This window comes from Zosterops lateralis, assembly GCF_965231275.1.
Source record: "Zosterops lateralis genome assembly, chromosome: 8".
In the NCBI taxonomy this organism is placed as follows: domain Eukaryota; kingdom Metazoa; phylum Chordata; class Aves; order Passeriformes; family Zosteropidae; genus Zosterops; species Zosterops lateralis.
In genome coordinates, this window is record NC_139768.1 from 9,915,782 (window position 1) to 9,935,853 (window position 20,072).

A 20,072-nucleotide genomic window follows, 5' to 3' on the forward strand; every position below is an offset into this window, starting at 1 on the left:
TTAAAATAAATGCCATTACAAGATGGCTATGAAACTATGCTGAATCACCCATTATCAGGTTTTTCAGAGAATAAAATCTTATCTTTCAAACTGTTCAAAGTTTTAACCAAGATACAGGCTGGTGTTCTGGAAATGCATGGTAGTGTGGGAGGAATGAAAATATTTGAGTCCCAAAACACAAAGGGCATTGCAGCCCTACTTCTGATGAAATCCCACCTGTGATTCATATCTGACCCTCTGATTCAAAGGTGATGCTGTCTGTAGGCAGTGACAGCACATGCTTGCCCCTGTGTGGACATAAATATATATCCACACAGACTTCCTGCATCCCCCAGCTCATTACAGCACTCCCTGGATTTAGAATCCAAATGAAAGGAGTAAAGAAAGCACTATACTATGTACCAAATATTCACATCCTTCCTCCTAGTTATCTTCATCTAATATATTTACTGGTTAAAATAACCTGGAGATGTTAAATCTTTGAAAACATATCCTTTTCATATCCTTACACATTTGAAAGGCCAGTAATATTCACTGTTCATGGAAGAAATGGGGTTGAATGGAACAGAAATTAAGGGATTTCACTGAAAGCAGCTTCCTGACTGAAGTAATGAACAATCCAACTATAGCATAAATGAGAAATAAGAGGATGATTTTTTAATTTCAAGCGATTCTGCTCTGAAGACTGTAACAGCTCTGTGGATTTACAGGTTTATTAATGCTCACCTCCCCAAAGGACACTGTTAATAACCAGAAACATTTTCCACCTGCATGCCTAGTTGGCATGCAGTGCTCTGCAAGCAAGGAGAGCTTGCCTTCTAACGACTTCCATCCATTCTATCCCCACCTTCAGGCTCAGCTGTCCGAGGAACAGTTTTGTGACAGCTGCAAATCTGCAGCCCAGCATACCTGAGTAAACACATTTCAGCTTGGTGTGTTTACTGCTGACATTCTAAAGAAAATCTTCTATTCAAGAAGCTAAGGTACCTGTGCATTGGGGTGGCAGCCCTTGGTAAGATTGCAATGCATTGTATCTCAGTTGTCCTAATATTCAACTTGAATTTCTTCTGCTTCAAGTGCAAGCAGTCAAAAGTTTTTCCAGCCTAACATGGCTCTCACTGATGAGAAACCCACGCCACAGATGATTGGGTGGAAAGAAAACCCTGTTGATTTACCTCAAAGATTTGAATTTAGGTTCCTCTTACTTCTTCTCTTTTTTAAAACTGTTTCAGTTTTGCCCAGTTAAAAGGTAGTCATAGCAGCAAACAAATGCTTACATCCTTATCTGCAAATTTAGACCTAAATTTGCTGAGGCAGTGCAACTTTGTGTCTGGCTACAGTGGATTAGCTCTCATATCCATGCATTTCACAAGTGCAAACTAAATTGACCTGAAACAGATTTAAAAGTACTCAAAGATTAATTTTCTGGTTAATTTACTGATTTAACTAAATAATTTTAGAACTGTGCTTTTAAACTAACCCAACACCAGGATAAAGCTGACTAGTTTAACACTTATGTTCCACATCCTCTCTGCAATCGGGATAAATAATTATTCCAAGAGAATAAGCGGGAAGATAAGCAAGTAACATACCGGTAGTTTGTCCCTGTTTAATCTCTTCAGCAGTCCTGTCTATCAGGACATAGAGAGACCACACAACGCAGGTGATGGCAATGATATGGAATGTTACAGAGCACATGATCTTCCTCCTCTCGCTGGCTGTCATCTGCAGCTTCTCCCACTGGCAAGAAACCAGGAACCAGAGCAAGAGATTAGGAGTTTATTGTAGTTACTCGAGAGCATGAGAAAAGAACATTGATAGGAACAAAAACCAGGCAGGAGACCAGTTTAGTCTTAACAAGGATTTTAAAAGTCAGACGGCATCATTGCTTTGGTCACAGCATGTGTGTGATGGCTGGCAGCTCACCCTGCTGTGACAGGAGCCATCCTGGTGCCAGAGGGGACTCAGCTCCTGCCTCAGCACACTGTCATCACACCCTGCTTACCCACACAGGGGCAGCTCCAGCACAGATGGGTCCAAGCAGTTCTGTTCCTTCCTGTGTTCTCCACTCAACAGCAGGTATCCACAGCTGCAGCTGAGTACCATGAGCTGGAGTGGGTACCCTTGCTCAGGGAGGAATTCAACAGAAGAGAGGAAGTGGTACATGATTCAACTGACCAGGGTGTGTAAAGACACCTCATGGTGAGCTCTGAGTCCCGCGGCTGTTCAGCTCTCACCTCCTGCCTCTGGGGGTTTCATTCAATCTTCACATATATTTAACACCACTAACAGCAGTGACACTCACAGTTTCAGTGTTTCAAGTGCACTTACATACATATACCCCTAAGAATATACAGTAGAACAGAGGTGACAGCTTTTCTAAGTGAGAGAATGCAGCAAATTAAATCCCAAGATCTGCATCTACCAATAATGCTTATATAGCCCAAAACAAAACCACAAAATCAGGCCAATGTACTTGCAGAAAGATACAAAGAAACTAGACAATTATTATAGATGCTTCTAATATGCCAGACATACCTGGGACACCCAGAAGCTGTTTGTTTTTTTTTTTAAATTTTTCTGTAATTTTGTCTATGAATATGATGAAAGCTTTTGCATGTGGGACACATCCCTCAGCATATCTGCTTGGAAGAGAATTATGATGGGCTTTTCTCACACTTTCACAAAATACATGCTGGGACATAGAAACATCTCATGCATAAAAATGTGCATTTGATATTTCATAGAATAATTTGTAGAAAAAGAGGACTTCAAAAAAGAGGCATTATGAGGAAGGGGTGAGGATGACCTGAATGGTATGATTGAAATCATCCATTATGCTGAATTATTGCTTCCACTGCCACAAAAACAAGAATGGTTGAAACATGAGACAGAGACTTTGTGATCATCTCTGTGTTATCAACAGACACATCTTTGTCCAGCCTAAGCCTCATTTCCAGTTATGTGGGCATCCAAAGCTCATAATGGCACAAGAATTGAGTACTTCCAGGAATGACACGCTAGACTCATTGTACTAGAAAGCTGTATTTCTTCAATCATTTTAAAAAAAGATTGGACAAAATATTCCCTTTGTATGTTGTATGTTAAATAGAAAATCGCTTTTGCTTCTATACAAAGGTATTGTCTTTTGATAGAAAGTACAAATTAATCAAATTATTTCACCAAAAAGCAACCATGTTAGATCTATTTACAAATGCTTTTACAGAGCCAGGAGGACCCGTGCTTTGACTAATTTATAGCTCTCATTTCTGTTCCACAGATTGGGCTCCTCTGCTGGACAATACCTCCTGTGAACTGCTGGCTCCACAGTCACAAAGCCAGCTTGCACCAGCTTGCACCACCTCACTGCTTCAACAGAGATGACTGCAAAGGAAAAGAAAAAATATTCTGCAAATTGCACACTAGCCCAGAGAGGAAACTCAAATCTCTAGGTCCCTGCTGTATTATTCCAATGACACAGCATGTGGCATTTCCTACTTAAAATTGTCAGCAGTTATGGACTTTTCAAGTGTTGTTTAAACAAACAAACAAACAAACAAACAAACAAACACAACAGTAGAAAATTTAGATTTATTGTCTCTTTTTAAATTGAAATTTTTAAATTAAGCATCTCTCTCTTGTCTGCCCTCATCTTCATTTGAGCCATCACACATTTTGTTCTCACCCTCTTGCCTTAATAACTTAGTGTTTGAAAAGCCCAATGGGATGCCAAGGAAGTTTAATTCCATTTCTACCCTACAGAGAAGGAGAAGCCCTATTATTTGTCCCATCCTGATATTATTCACCAGTTCCAGACTGTTTTCTCCAGACTGAAAGGCTGCCATAAGGGCTGAGTTGAAGATACAGAGGCATCTTATCTTTTTGCTGCAGCTGAACCTCTAAAAGGACTCTAGATGTATTTGAGAGGTAAACTCTTTCTATTTATGGCTCTATCCCTACCTTCTGGCAACTTGTCTGCTTCCCACAGATGACCTGTTCAGATATAACTAATGATGTTGAGTGACTCATTTCTGAAGATGCACAACATCTTTTTTTTCCACAGGGCACAAATATTCAGAAAATGTTCCCCACCCACTTCAGGCAGAGTGAGTGACTCTCTTCAGTGAGAGTCAGCAGTCAACTGACAACTATAGCAACTCTTTTTTCTTTGAATTCTTTAGAGGAATTTCTTTCCTGTCCTATGGTTGGGCTGTGCAAAGTATTGTCTATGCAGACAACAGAGCTTATGATGACCAATACTGCAGCTCAGAAACAACTACACTCTGTGCCAAGGGGCTACCAAGCCAAAATCTGCAGTTTTTAGAAGGCAATGATCCACCACAGTCATAAGCAAAGGACACTCTATCCACTGGACATGCTAAGCTATACACTTTACAGGCAGTACATCTCTCTGAAAAAATAAGAATTGTTTGAAATCTGCTCTGTTTTCTGGTAGAAGTCACTTTTAGGACTTGGACAAGTTCTCATAACGGTTTTTGGATAGCTGCAGCCCAAACTTCTCATCCTACATGATTTAGGCTCATCATAACGGAATTTAATGTTTCTCATTTATTCTAGTTCCAGACTGAGGTTATTGTTATTAACCTCTTCCACTTTGGTAGATATGGTAAGACTTGTCTGTGCTAAGAATACCAGTGACTTCCATCTCAAAATCCTGATGATGTAAGGACAACTGACCTTGAAAGCTCAGAGGATGTGGGAGAACAAAACGAGGATAGAAGCACAAAACTGATCTTAGCACCTATACTTTATGCCACCAGATTTATGAAAGATACTTATCTATAAAACAAAAATACAGGTTCTAGCAACCTGAAAGGACTAAAGTCTAGCCTAAGAGAAAGTAAAAATGAAAACGTCTTCTACTTACAATGTATTATTTTCACTAAATTAGTATGATACTTTTTAAAAAAAGCTACAGATTTTAACTGAATTCCATTCAAGAAGTGTGATTTAAAGTAAACTTAATGTGAAACCCTCATATTCTGAAGAGGACTTAAAAGCTATGTGGATCTTAGAGCCACAAACTAAAGCAGATAGCAGTAATACAAAGCTCCACAGTAAAAAAGAGAAGCTGATTAACTGCAGAGTTTTGTGCTCTAAAATCTAAAGAAAAAAATCAAATTGTTACATGGACATATATATATTTACACACACACACAGACAGATATATATATATTTACACATTTAGACACAGAAAGCTGCTGGGCTCTAACAGCTGTTATCAGAGCTGGATTCCAGTGATGTTGAATTTGCCAGGGTGAGTGTTAATTCAAATCTTTTTGTACCTATACAAGGCTGACCAGACTTACAAAGGAGCCACAAAAACCTTAATAAATACATGGTGGGTGCTGCAGGCTTGTGGGCACAGCCTGCTCCATAGGGGATCTCTGTTGAACAAAGCATGTCCTCGGGGAAGCAGGTGCTGTGCCTACCTTTCTCAAAGGCTTCAGTTTTGTCTCCATGATGAACTCATACTTGCAGAGTTCGCAGCATCGCGTGTCCGAACTCTTGATCCACTGCTGCAGGCAGGCCTGGTGCACAAAGTGAAGACTTCCCGTACAGTGGCAGGGGGTGATCAAAGGGCTCTCATCATCTCCTTCACAGTGACATATCCTGAATCAGAAGCAAAGCTGCTCATTAGGAGGAGAGGAAGCAGAAAGGATGTGGAAGAGCCATGTAATATCTGTGATCACACATGGATGTTCACTGAGGATCTCGAGACATATAAATCAAAGGAATGTGTTCCACAAAGGAGCTAAAACTAAACAACTCAATTGCTGCACAAGAATATACACAGGCACAAAATAATTAAGCACAGACACAGCTAACCAGACAGCTTTCTCACAGATGAGGCACACACATAGAGCCTGACAGAAATGCAGTACCTGAAAGAAAAAATGCAGCAAGAAATGACAATGTTTCACCCAGACTCATAGCACTTAACTGCAAATAGCAATTAAACAGATCAGACAGCATTTCCCAAGACAAAGTATGCACAGAGAGGTACAGCTACACATGTCCTACGGTCTGAAATAGAAGATAAAACAAAATTCCAATACCAATGGTGAAACAGTCCACCTCAGGATCATGAATGACTAATTTAGACAGCCTGGATTTTACACAAGTGATTAATTCCAATGCAAATTGCTAAGAGACAGATTCACAATGCAAAACTACAGCACTGAATCTGAACCCCAAAGCACACTTACTCTAAATGGTTTTGCTTTTCCAACTCTTACTTAGCAAGAGTTGCTAAGGAAGCATCAGTTCTGCAAAACTGCCTATTTTTCCTTACAGCCTAACTGTGCAAACAGCAAAGACAGCTAATAAAATGTTACTACAGCTGCTGACATTTGATTTCCAGATTCATTTATGCACCACCCTTGGGTAGCATCAAGGACTGTGAAGTCCTTCTAGCCATGTGGAAGAGGTCATGAATTGAAAGGGGATGGTGAGGAGCTCAGGGAATGAATACAAGTTATTAAACATATGTGAAGTAGGTTCTGGCCTGCTGCCAACCCTGTCTATTACTGAAATCTCTTACTGATGTGTAGCATCTTGCCTCTTGTGACCTTGCTGATAGTTGGCAAGTGGCAATGAAGGTGTGGGTGGATTACAACAGCATCTTGTTGATGATAAGCCAGTACAGAACTAGATATGGTGGTAATGAGGGGGGAAATCAAATAGTATTGGCAAGTAATAACAAAGCCAGCTTTAGGAAGTGCTGTTGGGGAGGAGAAAGACTAAGATAATAAAATGCTAGGTAGAGGGATTTGACATTTGCTCCTGAACTTGATGATTCTTGCTCCTCAGCCACATTTTGGATGTGGGATGGGGCAAACCTGCAGACAAGTCACCATGAAGACAGTCCAGATCTTACCACCTATGTACATGATCAATCCTCTGTAGTTAGAATAAGGACACCCATTGTTTTTGGACATCACACAGGCCTACCACTAACAGCCAGTGCTCAGATCAGCTTTGACCAAGACAACCAGGAAGCTCATAACAAATAAAAAAGTGTGATGGGATACAAACAGAGGGGGGGGAAAAATTCTAAATCTATATTGATCTGATCTCACAAGCAATTTTCAAGCAGTCTGTTTTCCTCCTGATTCTCACTCTCTGTCCAAACCAGCAGTGCTTTCAGGACAACACATTGCTCATTAAAAGCTAAGACATGCTCAGCTTGACCTTTATGATGCGTAGCTGAGTCTCTCATTGTATTCCCAGTCTGGGCACTGATAAGAGGAAAATACTATCTCAGAACCCAAAACCTGAAATAAATTTTAGGAGAATTTATTTGACTCCAAAGGAAATGATTTTGCTTAGTAGCCTTGTTAAGTGCATCAGAGGGGTGCAGGACTGCATAGGGAAGGCTGCATGCTCCAAATCACACATATTGTATTAGTAAGGCAACAGGCTAAATGAAGAGACAGACACAAAGGCAAGGGAAAGCAGAACAGTCACCACTGCACATGGGAGGGTTAGAAAGGTAGGTGGTTCTCCAGTAAACCAACCTGCAGGTATCCCCCGATGTGGACACAGGGGAGAGAGGGGGTAACTTTTCTGAGAGGGGGGAAGGGCAGTCAAGGTCACTGTCCTTCTCAACTGAACAGAGTGGTGCCCGCTGCTCTTTTGTTTTGAGTTTCACTGAGGTGCTGTCCTCAAAGACGTCATCATCTCCCATATCATCAGAGCAGAAGTCTGTGCTTTCCACCAGCATGCTGGAGGATTTGTCAGCTTGGAAGTGACTGGAATAGCTCTCCAGTTCATGAAATTTATGCAGGCTGCTGATGCTGGAGGTGTGGGAGAAGGAAAAAAGGTAACGCAACAGTTTTTTGCTCCTTGAGGAGTCATGTTCCACCTTGTCCTCCAGCAGGGGCATATGTACAGCGCTGTGGTTCTCTGCTCCTCCCGATGCACTTGAGTAGTTGGAAAGGGAAGGAATATAGGAGTGCTTAGAATTGCTAAAAGAAAGAGGCCTGAGATTCAGCGGTTTCCTCTCTTTAAGATGAAATTTGTTAATCCTTAAACACTGCTCTTGATTGGGGGTCAGTTTGCCTTCTGAGCGTGTTCGTTCCACATAATCAAAGCACTCGCTGGTGCTCTGCGCCTTCTGGTCCACGTCATTGAGGGACTTGGAGAATTTCAGAGCGCGGGTGGGCTTTACATTCTTAGCAGACCTGAGTGCCTGGCCCCGATCCTGCCCACGGGAGTTTCTCTTTGCAGCATGTAACGTGTCCTGACAGATTACTGTCACAGTGACCCCTTGTGTCAGAGGGCTCTGGCAGTGCGGATTTTTCAAGACAACAGCAGACTGCACTGGACTGTGATGACAACACTCAGAAAACACTGCACTGGAACTGCATGCAGAACAGTGGGATAAAAGCACAGAAAGTAAAAAAAACAAACAACCAATTAAAAAAGAGAACATGTATAATTAAAAGTGAAGAAATGAGAATTACAGCTAGTGTGGGAATGGCAAACGTAGCAGGGCCAAACAGTCAGTAGGATTTAACAAAGCAGCGTTAGACAGCAGTCAAGTCAAACAAATGGGATGCTTCAAGTAGGAACCCCACACCACTTACGTCCCCATAAACATACTTTTTCAGTTTTGTTTTTCCTTAATCTGAACCTTGTCTGAGCTTCACTGTAGCCATGCAAATGGCACACTTTACCTGCAGATGTCCTGGTTGGATGGTGTAACAGAAGTCCGAGAGAAGCTATGAGGGGCAGAGACAGAGGTTGGACTTCCAGCCTGCAATGAAATTAAAACAAAAAAAACCCCCCCAAGTCAGGAGTCAGTATGCAGAGCAATCACCTTCAGGGTGAAATGCAGCATATGGAGTCAGATACTCTACAGCAGATATTCAAGGGCTAGTTGTAAGAAAGTGACTTTACTGTTAAATGCAATAAAGGTCACACAGTTTCATCCCTGGAGAAGAGATCAGAAGAGAAATGTTTTACCCCAAGGTCAAATGCAGACATCTCTGGAGTGGAACCTGCCAACTGTCAAACATTACACAGAACAATAGCTCAGGAAATGAGCAATGCTACAGTAATGAGAATAATTAGATGGAAGCGTGTGTATAAACTAGTTGGAAATATCATGTAACAGCTAATCCTCCCTCTAACAATAATGGCAAGATGTTAGAGGCTTGGGGTTTTCTCCACGAAACAGAACCATCAGTAATTCAGTAACTCAAACACAACCTGAGCACTTATATTCCTTATTAGCACATGCACATGAGCACCATCTGCCAACCCAGACCATTCCCTGAAGTACTTTCTGTACTTTGTGAGGCCTTTCATCCTGCTCTTACTTGAACAGGATCTTCCATCTACCTGGAGAAGAGGAGTGGCAGCAGTCATGTTTGTAAGTCACAACAAGAGCACAGTGAGAAACAGAATACCTGAAGAATTCTGAATTAGCTAAACAAACTCAAAAACAAAGTGAAGCTCTTAGCATATTTAACACTTAATACACAAATCTAAAATCAATGTGCTAAGAATGAGCATTGTCTCAGCTGTGACTCCACTGGGTGTTATTAAAGACCTTTGCTGCTGCTGTATCTTGCACATCACTTGGACAAACTTCTCAACTCTTCCTGGAAATTTTGACAAGGAGGAGACCTGCATTAATAACCTCATAATAGAAAATCTTTAAAGCTGGGTCTTTCATGTTCCAGAGCTGCTGGACAGACTGCACTGCTCACCCACTACTGCAAAACACTGTTTGCAGTTCAGCATTCAAACAAAGGTTTACAGCTCTTTTGATCTGCACAGCAAAGCCTGAACCCCAGGAAAGAACAATGCAATCAGCAGAGCAACAAAAATGTCAGTTCTATACTGGGCTGTGCAGAAACCAGCACTGCCAGCAGAGACCTGGGTCAGGCAACTGCAGACAGACAGACCAGGGAGACCTCAGGTGACAAAAGGTGTGCTGCCACAGAAGCATGCTGTGCCCAGCCCTGTGCTTCAGCTTCAGACATCAGAGCTGCTCAGTCATCACTGCTTTGATCATGCTGAAACACACACTGTATCTGTCTTGGGACTCATCAATTCTATACTTAATTTATTAAAAGCCCCTATTGTATATTTAAACAAGGCTGCCACATGCTTTTATACTGTCATAGCAAAACTAAGGTTCCTTATCACACATTATACTCTTATTTCTTTGTAAAAGAAGATAGATACACATGCTACTTTATAAATACAGATAAAACAATCACCTTCCTTGTCACAGAACTCATAATTTACGGTTTTATTTCTCTAGTCAACAGCGCTATAGACAGCAATGTATCTGCCCTCACATTAGGGTGCCTCAGGTGCACAGACACTGAAAAAACAGGTATCCATTTACAGCTGGGTCTGCAGGAATCAAAGGCAAGACTTGGCCAAGACTCAGACACATGCCTCTTAACTCTTAGTAAGACATCGTAACTTATTTCTCATCTTACCCAAAGCTGGGTACATGTATAGAATAAAACCCAGCAGAATAACCTTGTGCCAGAAAGCAAACTGAACTATGTAATGACTGTGACAAAACAAATTAAAGACAAAGATCAATTACTGGCTTTTTCCTGGAAACAACAATTCTTTACATTTTACACCACTTGCACATGCTAATGATACAGGATTCCCATTATGCAGTGATGTGTATTCAGGTATTTGTTGGAAATTTGTTTTGTCTTCAATGCTTAACCTCTCCTAAAAGCAGGTACACCTGACACCATATCCTATCTTTTATAAGGGTTTGTGCAGAACTTTCTTTTTAACTCAAAGTCTGACAATTTAATGAAAGATGTGACACTAATTTACTGATAAACTGTTTCACTCTGCAAATGAAAATTAATAAAACTTAAATAATAAAATAGTTTAAAAGACATATTAAGCAATCTTCTAAAACCAAAATTTTAAACCAGTAAAACAGCATGTTGCATTCTGCCATGGAGACAGAGCTATATATTGTTGGAAGTGAAGTCACAAATCAGTTAATAAATCTGCCTCAGGTTTTATGTTATGAGCAAATCACAGAAGGTCAGCTGCAAAGAATGAATCCAATCTCTCAGCTGCTTCAGTTTAGCAATGAACTCATCTAAAAAAGGACAGCAGAATATATGATGTGACAATCTAATAGCAGATGAACTAGAATCAATGACCCAAAATTTCCTTTCCAAAACCATGTTACTGGTTTCTTGATCCAATTGTCTGGTACCAAGAGTGCTGAAAGTCTTGCCACTTGGGAAATCAAAAGGCTAGGACCAAAAAGAAATTGTAGAATTTCATTTTCGTTTCAAGCTTAGTATTCTGTTTCTAGATGCCAGTATTGTTCAGGGTGGCTTGCAGAAACTCAGCATCTGAGGCACATTTCCTTTCCCCTCCATCTTTCTGCTTCAGAATGAAAGGTACTGTTCTCTATTTTCATACACAATGAAAGTGCAATCAAAATATGAACAGAAATTAACGCGCTTGGATAGGCACCACAAAAAGGAACAACAAATCACTGGAGGAAGTAACGCCTCACCCTTGGTTCAAAGGAATGCAAGCTGTGACTACCACCAAAAGCCATGGCTCAATGAGTCATGACTCCAGTCACTCACAGTCTGTCCTTCTTTCATTCCATGTTTTTGCTCACAAAACTTTAGAGAGCTGCTCTGCAACTCAGAGTGGGATAGTGAGGTGAGGTAAAACCATGAACCACTGCTTTAATGCCAGTCACTTCCCTAGGAATATCAGCCAGTGACAGCAATGAGTCTCTAACAGTGAAGCACAACTACCTGACAAGAGCACAGTAAAACACAAGCTGCTGCCAAACATCTAAGTACCAAGTTTGGCCAGATCTACAAGCAGGGTTACACATCACTGCTGCTGGCCTGTCCTCCCAGCTGGGTCTACTGACTCAGACACAGCAGCTTTCAGAGGTGCCACAGAAAAGAATACAGGAAGTCTCGGGACAGAACAGGGCAAAGAAAAGGCAGTAACGGGTGAATGAAACATGCAGATCCAGCTCTCTTGGAGTTCTGATGCTGCTCCCACACAGAGCTCAGCTCTGAAGAGGTTGGGAAAATAAGCAGTCAAAGCCTTCTCCACTCTGTAGGTTCTGGCACACACCACCCTTACTGCCCCAGCAGCAGCTTCCCAGGTAGCGGCACCTTTGGACAAACTGGCTATTTATGATGACAACAGCAGCAGTACGTTTTAGAGAACCTCTCATAGAAGGTTTCTGCCATGTTCATAAGTGACATGTAGCCTAAGCCTTGACAGCCTGAATTTGACTCTTCTTAACCCCATAATCAGTTGCTGAAACTCTGTGGACTGTCATGCCCTTTGCACGGAGGAACACCACCTCCAGTGACGAGCCTTGGAGCCATGCGCTTGTAAGTTACTCTGTACAGCCCGAGTGGTTGCCTAAAATAGCTCAGTACTAAAGGTCAATAGTTAATTGTGTATATTGACATTCCCATCTAATGCAATTCACTGAGGTCACAGCACGGCCTTCTGCACTGGTATTCAGACAATCACAGCAATTTTGAAGGTAACAATTCCTGGGATTCCTACAGTTCTCTGAAGGGCTGCCAGCAGGAACATACATATTTTTTATGTGCGTATATGCAGGTATCTATGCATATATACACATATATGCTCATTCTGCCTCCACATGAACAGTTATCTGTTGGTGAGAGAACTCAGTCATTTCTTATTACATACTTTTGATTACACACTACACATCAAAACCCAAAAAACCCTACCCTGTCTAAGAAAATAAAGGCATCTTTGAAGTAAGCCATAGTGAACATGCTAATAGCTTGGGTGTATTTCAAGAAAACCTGCTTATCTGAGATGACACTTCTGGGTATAGTTGCTGTTGTTCCACTCCAGGCTGCACTTCAGTAACAGCAATTTCATCTCACTTTAAAGAACAGGGCCTGTCACATTCTAAAAATTTAATTAAATTATTCATTAAAGGTAAGAAATTAGAAACAACTATTGTAGAATTTTTCAACAGATTGGAAGTCTAAAGGAAACAAAGGAAGATTTTTTTCCCCCACACATGCAAACTTTGTAATTTCTAGACGCCACATGATTAGGAACAATAATGTGACCCTACTGCTTGTGCAACAAAAACATCTAGAAGTCTCAGCTAAGGATCTGGAACTAACATATTAAGAACTATGCACATTTAATAATAGAACATAACTCTCTTTCGTGGCGACAAAGAGTGAAAAGAAGCTCAATTTTAAATTTTTTTATCGAGAGGGACTTCAGAACAATGAGCTCAGGCAAATACAAATTTAGCAATAGAGCAAGGAGTGAAACACTCCACAACTCAAATTTCAACCTGGCATTTGACTTATGGGCTCGCCTTTATTTTATGCACTCCTGAGTACTTTCAGCAAGTGCTGTATCCCATGTATGTGCTGGCTGATGGCTCTTGCTGAAGTGCACTGCAGCTGTACAGGCTCTGAAGTTCACCAGTACAGCAGATGTGATTGTGTCATTTCACATGTGCCAAGGGAGGACTCCAGTGGTGCCAACACGCCCAGGCAGCACTGCAGCAGATCAAACCCTATAAACCTGACACATGAGAGAGGCAGAACAGGCCACCTGCGGACAGACTGGGGGATGTGATGGGCAGACAGCCCTGCTGACAGGCTGCTTTTGAAAGCCTTTGTACCAACATGGCAGGATCAACCATCAGCAACTTCTGATCTTCTCCAGTAAGTTCTCCCTACCAGTCCCATGCCATATGGACTTCCAGTGCATATTAAAATCAAGTGTCTTTAAAGAGGGATAAGATTAACTATTAAAATGGAGAGTGATTAAAAAACCGTAGGGGAGATACGGGAAAGAGGCATCTGAAAATTTCATGATGATCAACTCCACCATCTAATTCTGGCAACAATTTGATAGGAACCAGCAGTCACCTGCTGGAAGAACTTTCTTCCATACTTTAGATAATGTATATGACTATAATTAAAACTATGTCTAGGAACTAGAAGCAAAGCTGAAGTCAGCTTTCCCTTATTATTTCTAAAGAAATCCAAAGAAGGATTCTGTCAGGAACTTTCTCTAGAGATTCCAGAGCTAAAGATACTAGAGAAAGGAGGCTATCTATCCCTTCAAAATCTGCCCAAGAATAATACAACCTGCCTATAATACAGGATTAATGTTGACTAAACCCAGGAACAACTCCACAGGCTCTGCAGGGAGAATAAGAAAAAACTATATATGGCTTTTTGTCTTAAAAATTTTTCCTCAAAATACCTTGAATGGACTGAGGGAACAAAAGAGGAAAGGAAACCCCTGCAGGTTCCTCCTTAGTGGGGTGCCCTCATACCTATATGAAGAAAGAATCCAGTCCCAGGAGAGGGAATTTATCACGGCACAGGGAGACTATCACATTCCTTACAAACATGACTGCACTGTGCTCCAGCATGAGATTACTTGCTTTGTGCTTGGGGAAGGAGTATACTTTCATCTTCACTCTATACAATTTTTCACGCCTTTTCCTTTCCTCAGTACCTCAGTAGAAGAGTTTTTTTAAAGCAACTTGTGTTTCCCTACCCCCAGGCTCAGGTACCTGAACAGAACACCTCTGAGAAACAGTTCTTTTCATAAGCCTTGGTCATCTGATAGACTACAGGATAGCTAAGCTCTGCAACTGAAAAACCTGGACTACTTTTCTACAGACAAATGCTCACTGAATCCATTAAAGCTTCAGGCAACAGTGGACGTGTGTATTCATATGCTTTTCTAAATCTGTTCCAAGCTGATGAACAGCCTAAATGGATTTTAAATTTCATAGCAAGCTTAGGCTACCACTTTGTGAGTGCACTGGCTGCTATTCAGCCTAAGAATAATCTAATACTTTACACCGTGCTTCTGCTCAAAAGATAAAACTGTACAGGCCTTCAGAAAAGACAAAGCATTTACATTTTTTAAGGAGTTCACTTTTGATTCCTTTACTGTGATCCCAGTATTAGCATTTTCAAAGTGTATCCCTTGAAGGGCTATGAAAATAAGACTACAAAGCGCTTCCCCTCTATGTTAGAATCAACCTCCAAAGCAATCAGATGACAAGAACAGCGCACAGATGCCCTGAAGGTATTTCCAGACATCACATCAACAGTTTCAGGATATATCAGACACTTTAAAGGTAAACAATACCACTAATTTAAGGATAACTGTTTAGAGACCAGCTTTGTAAGTGACCTCATTTCCTCTGCTTGTAAGCACAATTCCTTTATGTATAGACGGAGGGCATGAATTAGCACTGCTGTGAAAATCCCTCTTTTAGCTGTTCCCAGTGACTAGCTGTGTGTTAGTTAGGGTCAATTTCTTCTATATTTAGAGAATGCAGCTTCTCTAAAGCTTAGTTACTTCTCTGTGGGGTTTGTATGATGAAGGCACTTTGCAGCAATCAGTGGCTGCTTGGAAAAAATGCTGGCTTAGGGTAAACAGCTGAGATGTGGATCTGGGCTGTATTCCCTTGTGCCAACTGGGGTCATTTCAATCAGCATCAGTGCTGTTTATGTGTCTGAACAGGGCAAGTTGGGGAAAATGGGCTGTGTTCAAGTCCCATGACCAAATCAATTCAATCTGCCTTTAATTTATTTTTTTTAATTTCAAAACAAATATAAAAGATTTCAGCAATTTAAATGTTCCACATATAGCAGATTTAAAAGGAATGTTTGAAATATATATACCAAAAAAGCAAAGAAGGACCTGGAGGAATGCCACATCCCCTAGTGTGCAACATACTGCACATAGCCTCGTGGCACCATATGAAGATCCTCCTACATCTTATTCCCTGCTCCTTTTTTCTGCTCTTTCTGGCCTCCATCCCTAGCCAAGCATTCAGGTGATTGCTTTTTCTTGGCTTCACATGTACTAGCATCTCTTCTGCCTCTCTTAGCATCTGCCTCTTGGAGAACTGCCTTTTTGCCCCTTTCTCCCGAGGGACAGCTCCACCTGGCCCCAACACTGGGGGTCTTTATTCAGAGAGGTCCTGCTACCTCTACCAGCTGATTACATTTTCAGTAACACCATCTGTCTGCCTCTCTCCCTGATCACTTTTAGCCCATGAGCACTGCTTTCCTTGGTCACAATAAGTTACACAGCATCCTCTCTTGGCTAAAGGCTGAGTTCTGACTCAATCCTTTCCACTCAAATTGCACTGTGCAACTGAGAGCAGTGGAAAGATACACAGTAATAATCACAGCGGGTTTGTAATGACATATCAGCACCAGTAAGGCTCTGAATCAAGTGTCAGTGCCAAGAATTTGTAGCAGATTTGCTATGTTGCTGTGCTGTAAGCTAGATTTGGGTGGAAAAACAAAGACTTGAAACAGTCAGTTGCAGAAAGCATGACCATTATTTCTGTACACACATACACACACATTTCAACATATCTGGAAATGCAGCATGTAATTGATTCAACCCAATTTTGGTTACAAGGCTCCTCTTTAAATGGTCTAAGATCAACAAGTTCTGTGGATTTCAGAAAGGGCTACACAGACAGCCAAGCATTTCCACACTTATTCCTTTACATGTATCCAATCTGCCTTACTGGCCAGGTTGCTATGGTATTCTGAACAATAAAAAAAAAAAGGGCACTTTCCTATTAAAACTCAAAACTAAAGGAAATTTTTCCAAGTACTTAAGCTCCCATGCAGCACTCCACTACTACACTCTTTCTTGATTTGTCACTTGAAATTGCTTGCAACAGCCAAAACACCTGTCAACCACAAAATAATTGTTGCAGTTTAGCACTGAACTGCCTGGATGCACAAGGCAGCATTCAGACGTGCAGGCAAACCAAGGGCTGATTTCACTAATGGGACTTTCACTCTCTGCCCTTGTTTGAACTTATCTCCAGAGTGAAGAAGGTGAACAGAATGGATCAGACAGAGGTGAGACAGGAGCAGTAAGAACATCAACACCTCTGGGAAGCTCACTTTGCAACCAAAAATCTCCTCAATTAAACTGGCAAGACTGACTTTTGATCTCCTTGAGAACTTTAGCTTTTGGAACACACAGCAGTCATGTCGAACATTTCAGCATTTCAAGATGAATGTAAATATTGATGTCTCACTTGCCAGCACTCCCAGGGAGAGCTTTGCCAGAGTGCAAGGTCCTTCCCACGACACTGCCACACGATCAGTTCTTGATGAATTAAGAATGAACTGTGCAGATTCATATGGGTACCAAAGTGCTGCTGCCAAGGTTTGTGGTGATTTGAGACACTCAGGGAAAAGTACAATGATGCTTAATGGCAAAACTAGTATCTCTGCTGAACAAAACCTGAAAATCCAATTAAGGATCCCTAAGAGGGTAAGAACCAGGGTAAAAAAGATTAAGCATAGTCCCATTTTAGAAAAACCCACATGAGAATTTATACTCACACAGTTCTTATTTCCAAACTCCTTATATGAAGGCACTTTTTCTGATGCCAAATACAAAATGATCTCTTATTAATCCATGATAACAACACCTACAGCTTAGTCAATACCTTGTGCATTGGGCAGTTGCCCTGCTCATTGTTCAGGACACCCAGTAATCCTGTCTTTTGGCTCCAGAGTGAAAGTTGTCTGTGCCCATATAAACCAAATATTATGTTTTACATGGTTTATTTATTATATTTATATGATTTGTTATATTATATACGCTGTCTCCTCTGCTGGAGATAGTAATGAACAGTTTCTTAAATCTAGAAATACTCACAATACTTATTATGTTGCAGCCATAATGGCTCATTCTTTCATTAAAAGTAACTACGAGCAGCCACTTAAACTGTGGCAACAAAGAGTTGAAGCTTATGCACCCCATGAAAAGTACTGTTCAACCAGCACAGCCTTGCTTACGTGAAGGCTTTAAACATTTCTACTTGTGTAAGCAAAACACTGTGACTCTTACAGCTAATAGAAAAAAAAATTATTTGCAATGCAGAAGTAGGGTATGCATTTCAATAATTATCTTGGACAGAAGATACCTTTTTCCTAATGGCATAAAAAAGCAATTATGCTTTGGATGTGTCCACTGGTTATGCTGAAGAGTGACTACAATGAGGGGAGCATCATGCTTGCCTTACATGACCAGGGTCTGTAAAATCAAACATTTAAAAATACTTACATAGTCATGTCCTGATAACAAGCTCATGGCACTTAAAAATAATTCAGTGTTGAAGTAACTGTAGAATACCATTTAACCTCATATCCTACACATATTACGGGATGCACAGCTATACATGTCTTACACAACTTGATCTTATAAAACATACTTGAGTGATGTTTTTGGAGCCACTTTCCCTCCAAGATAAGATCTCAGGCATCTGTCATCTATCTTGCTCCTATCAAGCTAAGGAGGCTGACAGTGTGAAAGAGAAAACCTACTGTAGCTTCCATTTCATTTGACCTGTAAAGAGAGTCTGTAAAACACCAGAGTTCTAGTGTTTCAGGAGTGACTATCAATGACAGGCATAAAAAGCATTTTCTGCTGGTCACATCATCACATGTATCACCCAATTTTGAAATGAAAGAAATACCAGTATCCCCAAGTTTATCAAAGACTAAGTTACATCAAGCAACATACCTTTGAGATGTTACTAGAGCGGCTCACGGAATGCCCCAAAGCCTTCTCATTCTGAAAGAGCAAGAACAGCATCACTGCAGCAACCAGTCACAGTTATGAAAATATTTAAAAGTTGGTATTAGAAACCAAACTCCATGGAGAAAGTCTTACAGCTAGAGCATTTAAGGATGTTGCTTCTATTGACATCAGCCTGATTTACAATAATCACTGAATTGTTTTGTTTGTTTAACCTTGCAGAAAATCACACAAGCAACGTATGTATAAACTGACAAATACTACAACAATTATTTATTTTCTCTGAGGGTAGTGTAAAGCCCTTTACTCAGATGGCATCTATTTTGGAAAGGATACTACTCAGCATCATGAAGACCTGCATCTACATTTACAGGCAAACATCCAACCAATAAAGCTGAAAGCTCTTGTTTAATGAAAAACAAAAATATCATAGTCATGTCTAGAAACACTTGTGAATAACTACATGAACATCACTTCAGGATATGGGCAGAATTATTGAGGAACTTCCTTTTAATACAGAACTTAGAATTAAACTGGAAATATCATACAAGATGGAAATGTGGAAGCTGCAATTCTCAAAAACTAAATTAGTAATGATTGTTATCTGTTATTCACTTTTCAGTGTGTGGACCCTGACACATAAGGATGACAATCTCGTCTCCTTCAAAAATTAAGTGTAGGTTTCAGTAAGGTGTTTCATCCTTTAAGGATACCTGATTTCTGAACATCAGTTTACCCTAACTGTAACTAGACACAGTTGCTTCACTTGGAAGAGCCTCGAAATTGCTTTGCAACAACTTTTCTGAATAAAATCCAATGAAAAATACTTTTTCCTAAACAAGTACTACAAACAGAGCAAGTCGTAATGTTCAGTTACAGATCTACATTTCTCTAAATTTGTAAAGCTGGGATGTAGTAGATTTGAGATTTAAACCGATTTAAACTCTCTGACAAAAAGGCCAAGTTAGTACATTTTCCTGTGGGCTCTAAGCTCTGTAAGGGCTTCTAGAAATGCATCTTTTTGCTTGGGATTTTAGGAAACAAACTTTTTCACATTTACTCCTGAAGAGAATTTAACCTAACAGCACTTTGATTAACAGCATACTCTTCTAGTCTTCTGGGCAGTGAGTGATTAGACAGAAATTAAGATCAGAAGTCCTACATCTACAAACAGGGACGTGAAAAATTCCCTGTCAGTCAATTGGTGTTAGTCCTAGATCAGCACACTGGTCTTAGACCTCCTGCCTATGGTTTGCTACAATTCAAGTGACCCTTCAATGACTAAAGCCCACATGAAGTCAGCCTGGCTGGCTGAGCATTCGGATGCTACACTCATAGCTTTGACATCTCTGTGCTCCCAGATACTTCTTCCTACACTGCATCCTCCACAGCAACTTCAAAGCTTTTTGAAGAGAAAAGAGAAGCCATGGCACAAAACC

At 40.7% G+C, this 20,072-nt stretch overlaps 1 protein-coding gene across 3 annotated transcripts in view; it reads right to left on the reverse strand.

Moving 5' to 3' along the window:
* The window catches only part of MARCHF8 (membrane associated ring-CH-type finger 8), an 85,120-nt gene that overhangs the window by 5,737 nt on the left and 59,311 nt on the right, over positions 1-20,072 (reverse strand). For 2 of the 3 annotated variants that reach the window (XM_083865869.1, XM_083865870.1), the window contains exons 3-7: positions 18,619-18,669; positions 8,703-8,782; positions 7,542-8,387; positions 5,454-5,634; positions 1,593-1,740 (exon numbers count right to left, since the gene is read on the reverse strand). In XM_083865869.1, the coding sequence (XP_083721995.1) occupies positions 1,593-1,740; positions 5,454-5,634; positions 7,542-8,387; positions 8,703-8,782; positions 18,619-18,669 (1,306 nt within the window). The remainder of the gene's footprint in view (positions 1-1,592; positions 1,741-5,453; positions 5,635-7,541; positions 8,388-8,702; positions 8,783-18,618; positions 18,670-20,072) is intronic. The other variant, XM_083865871.1, reaches the window with a different exon arrangement.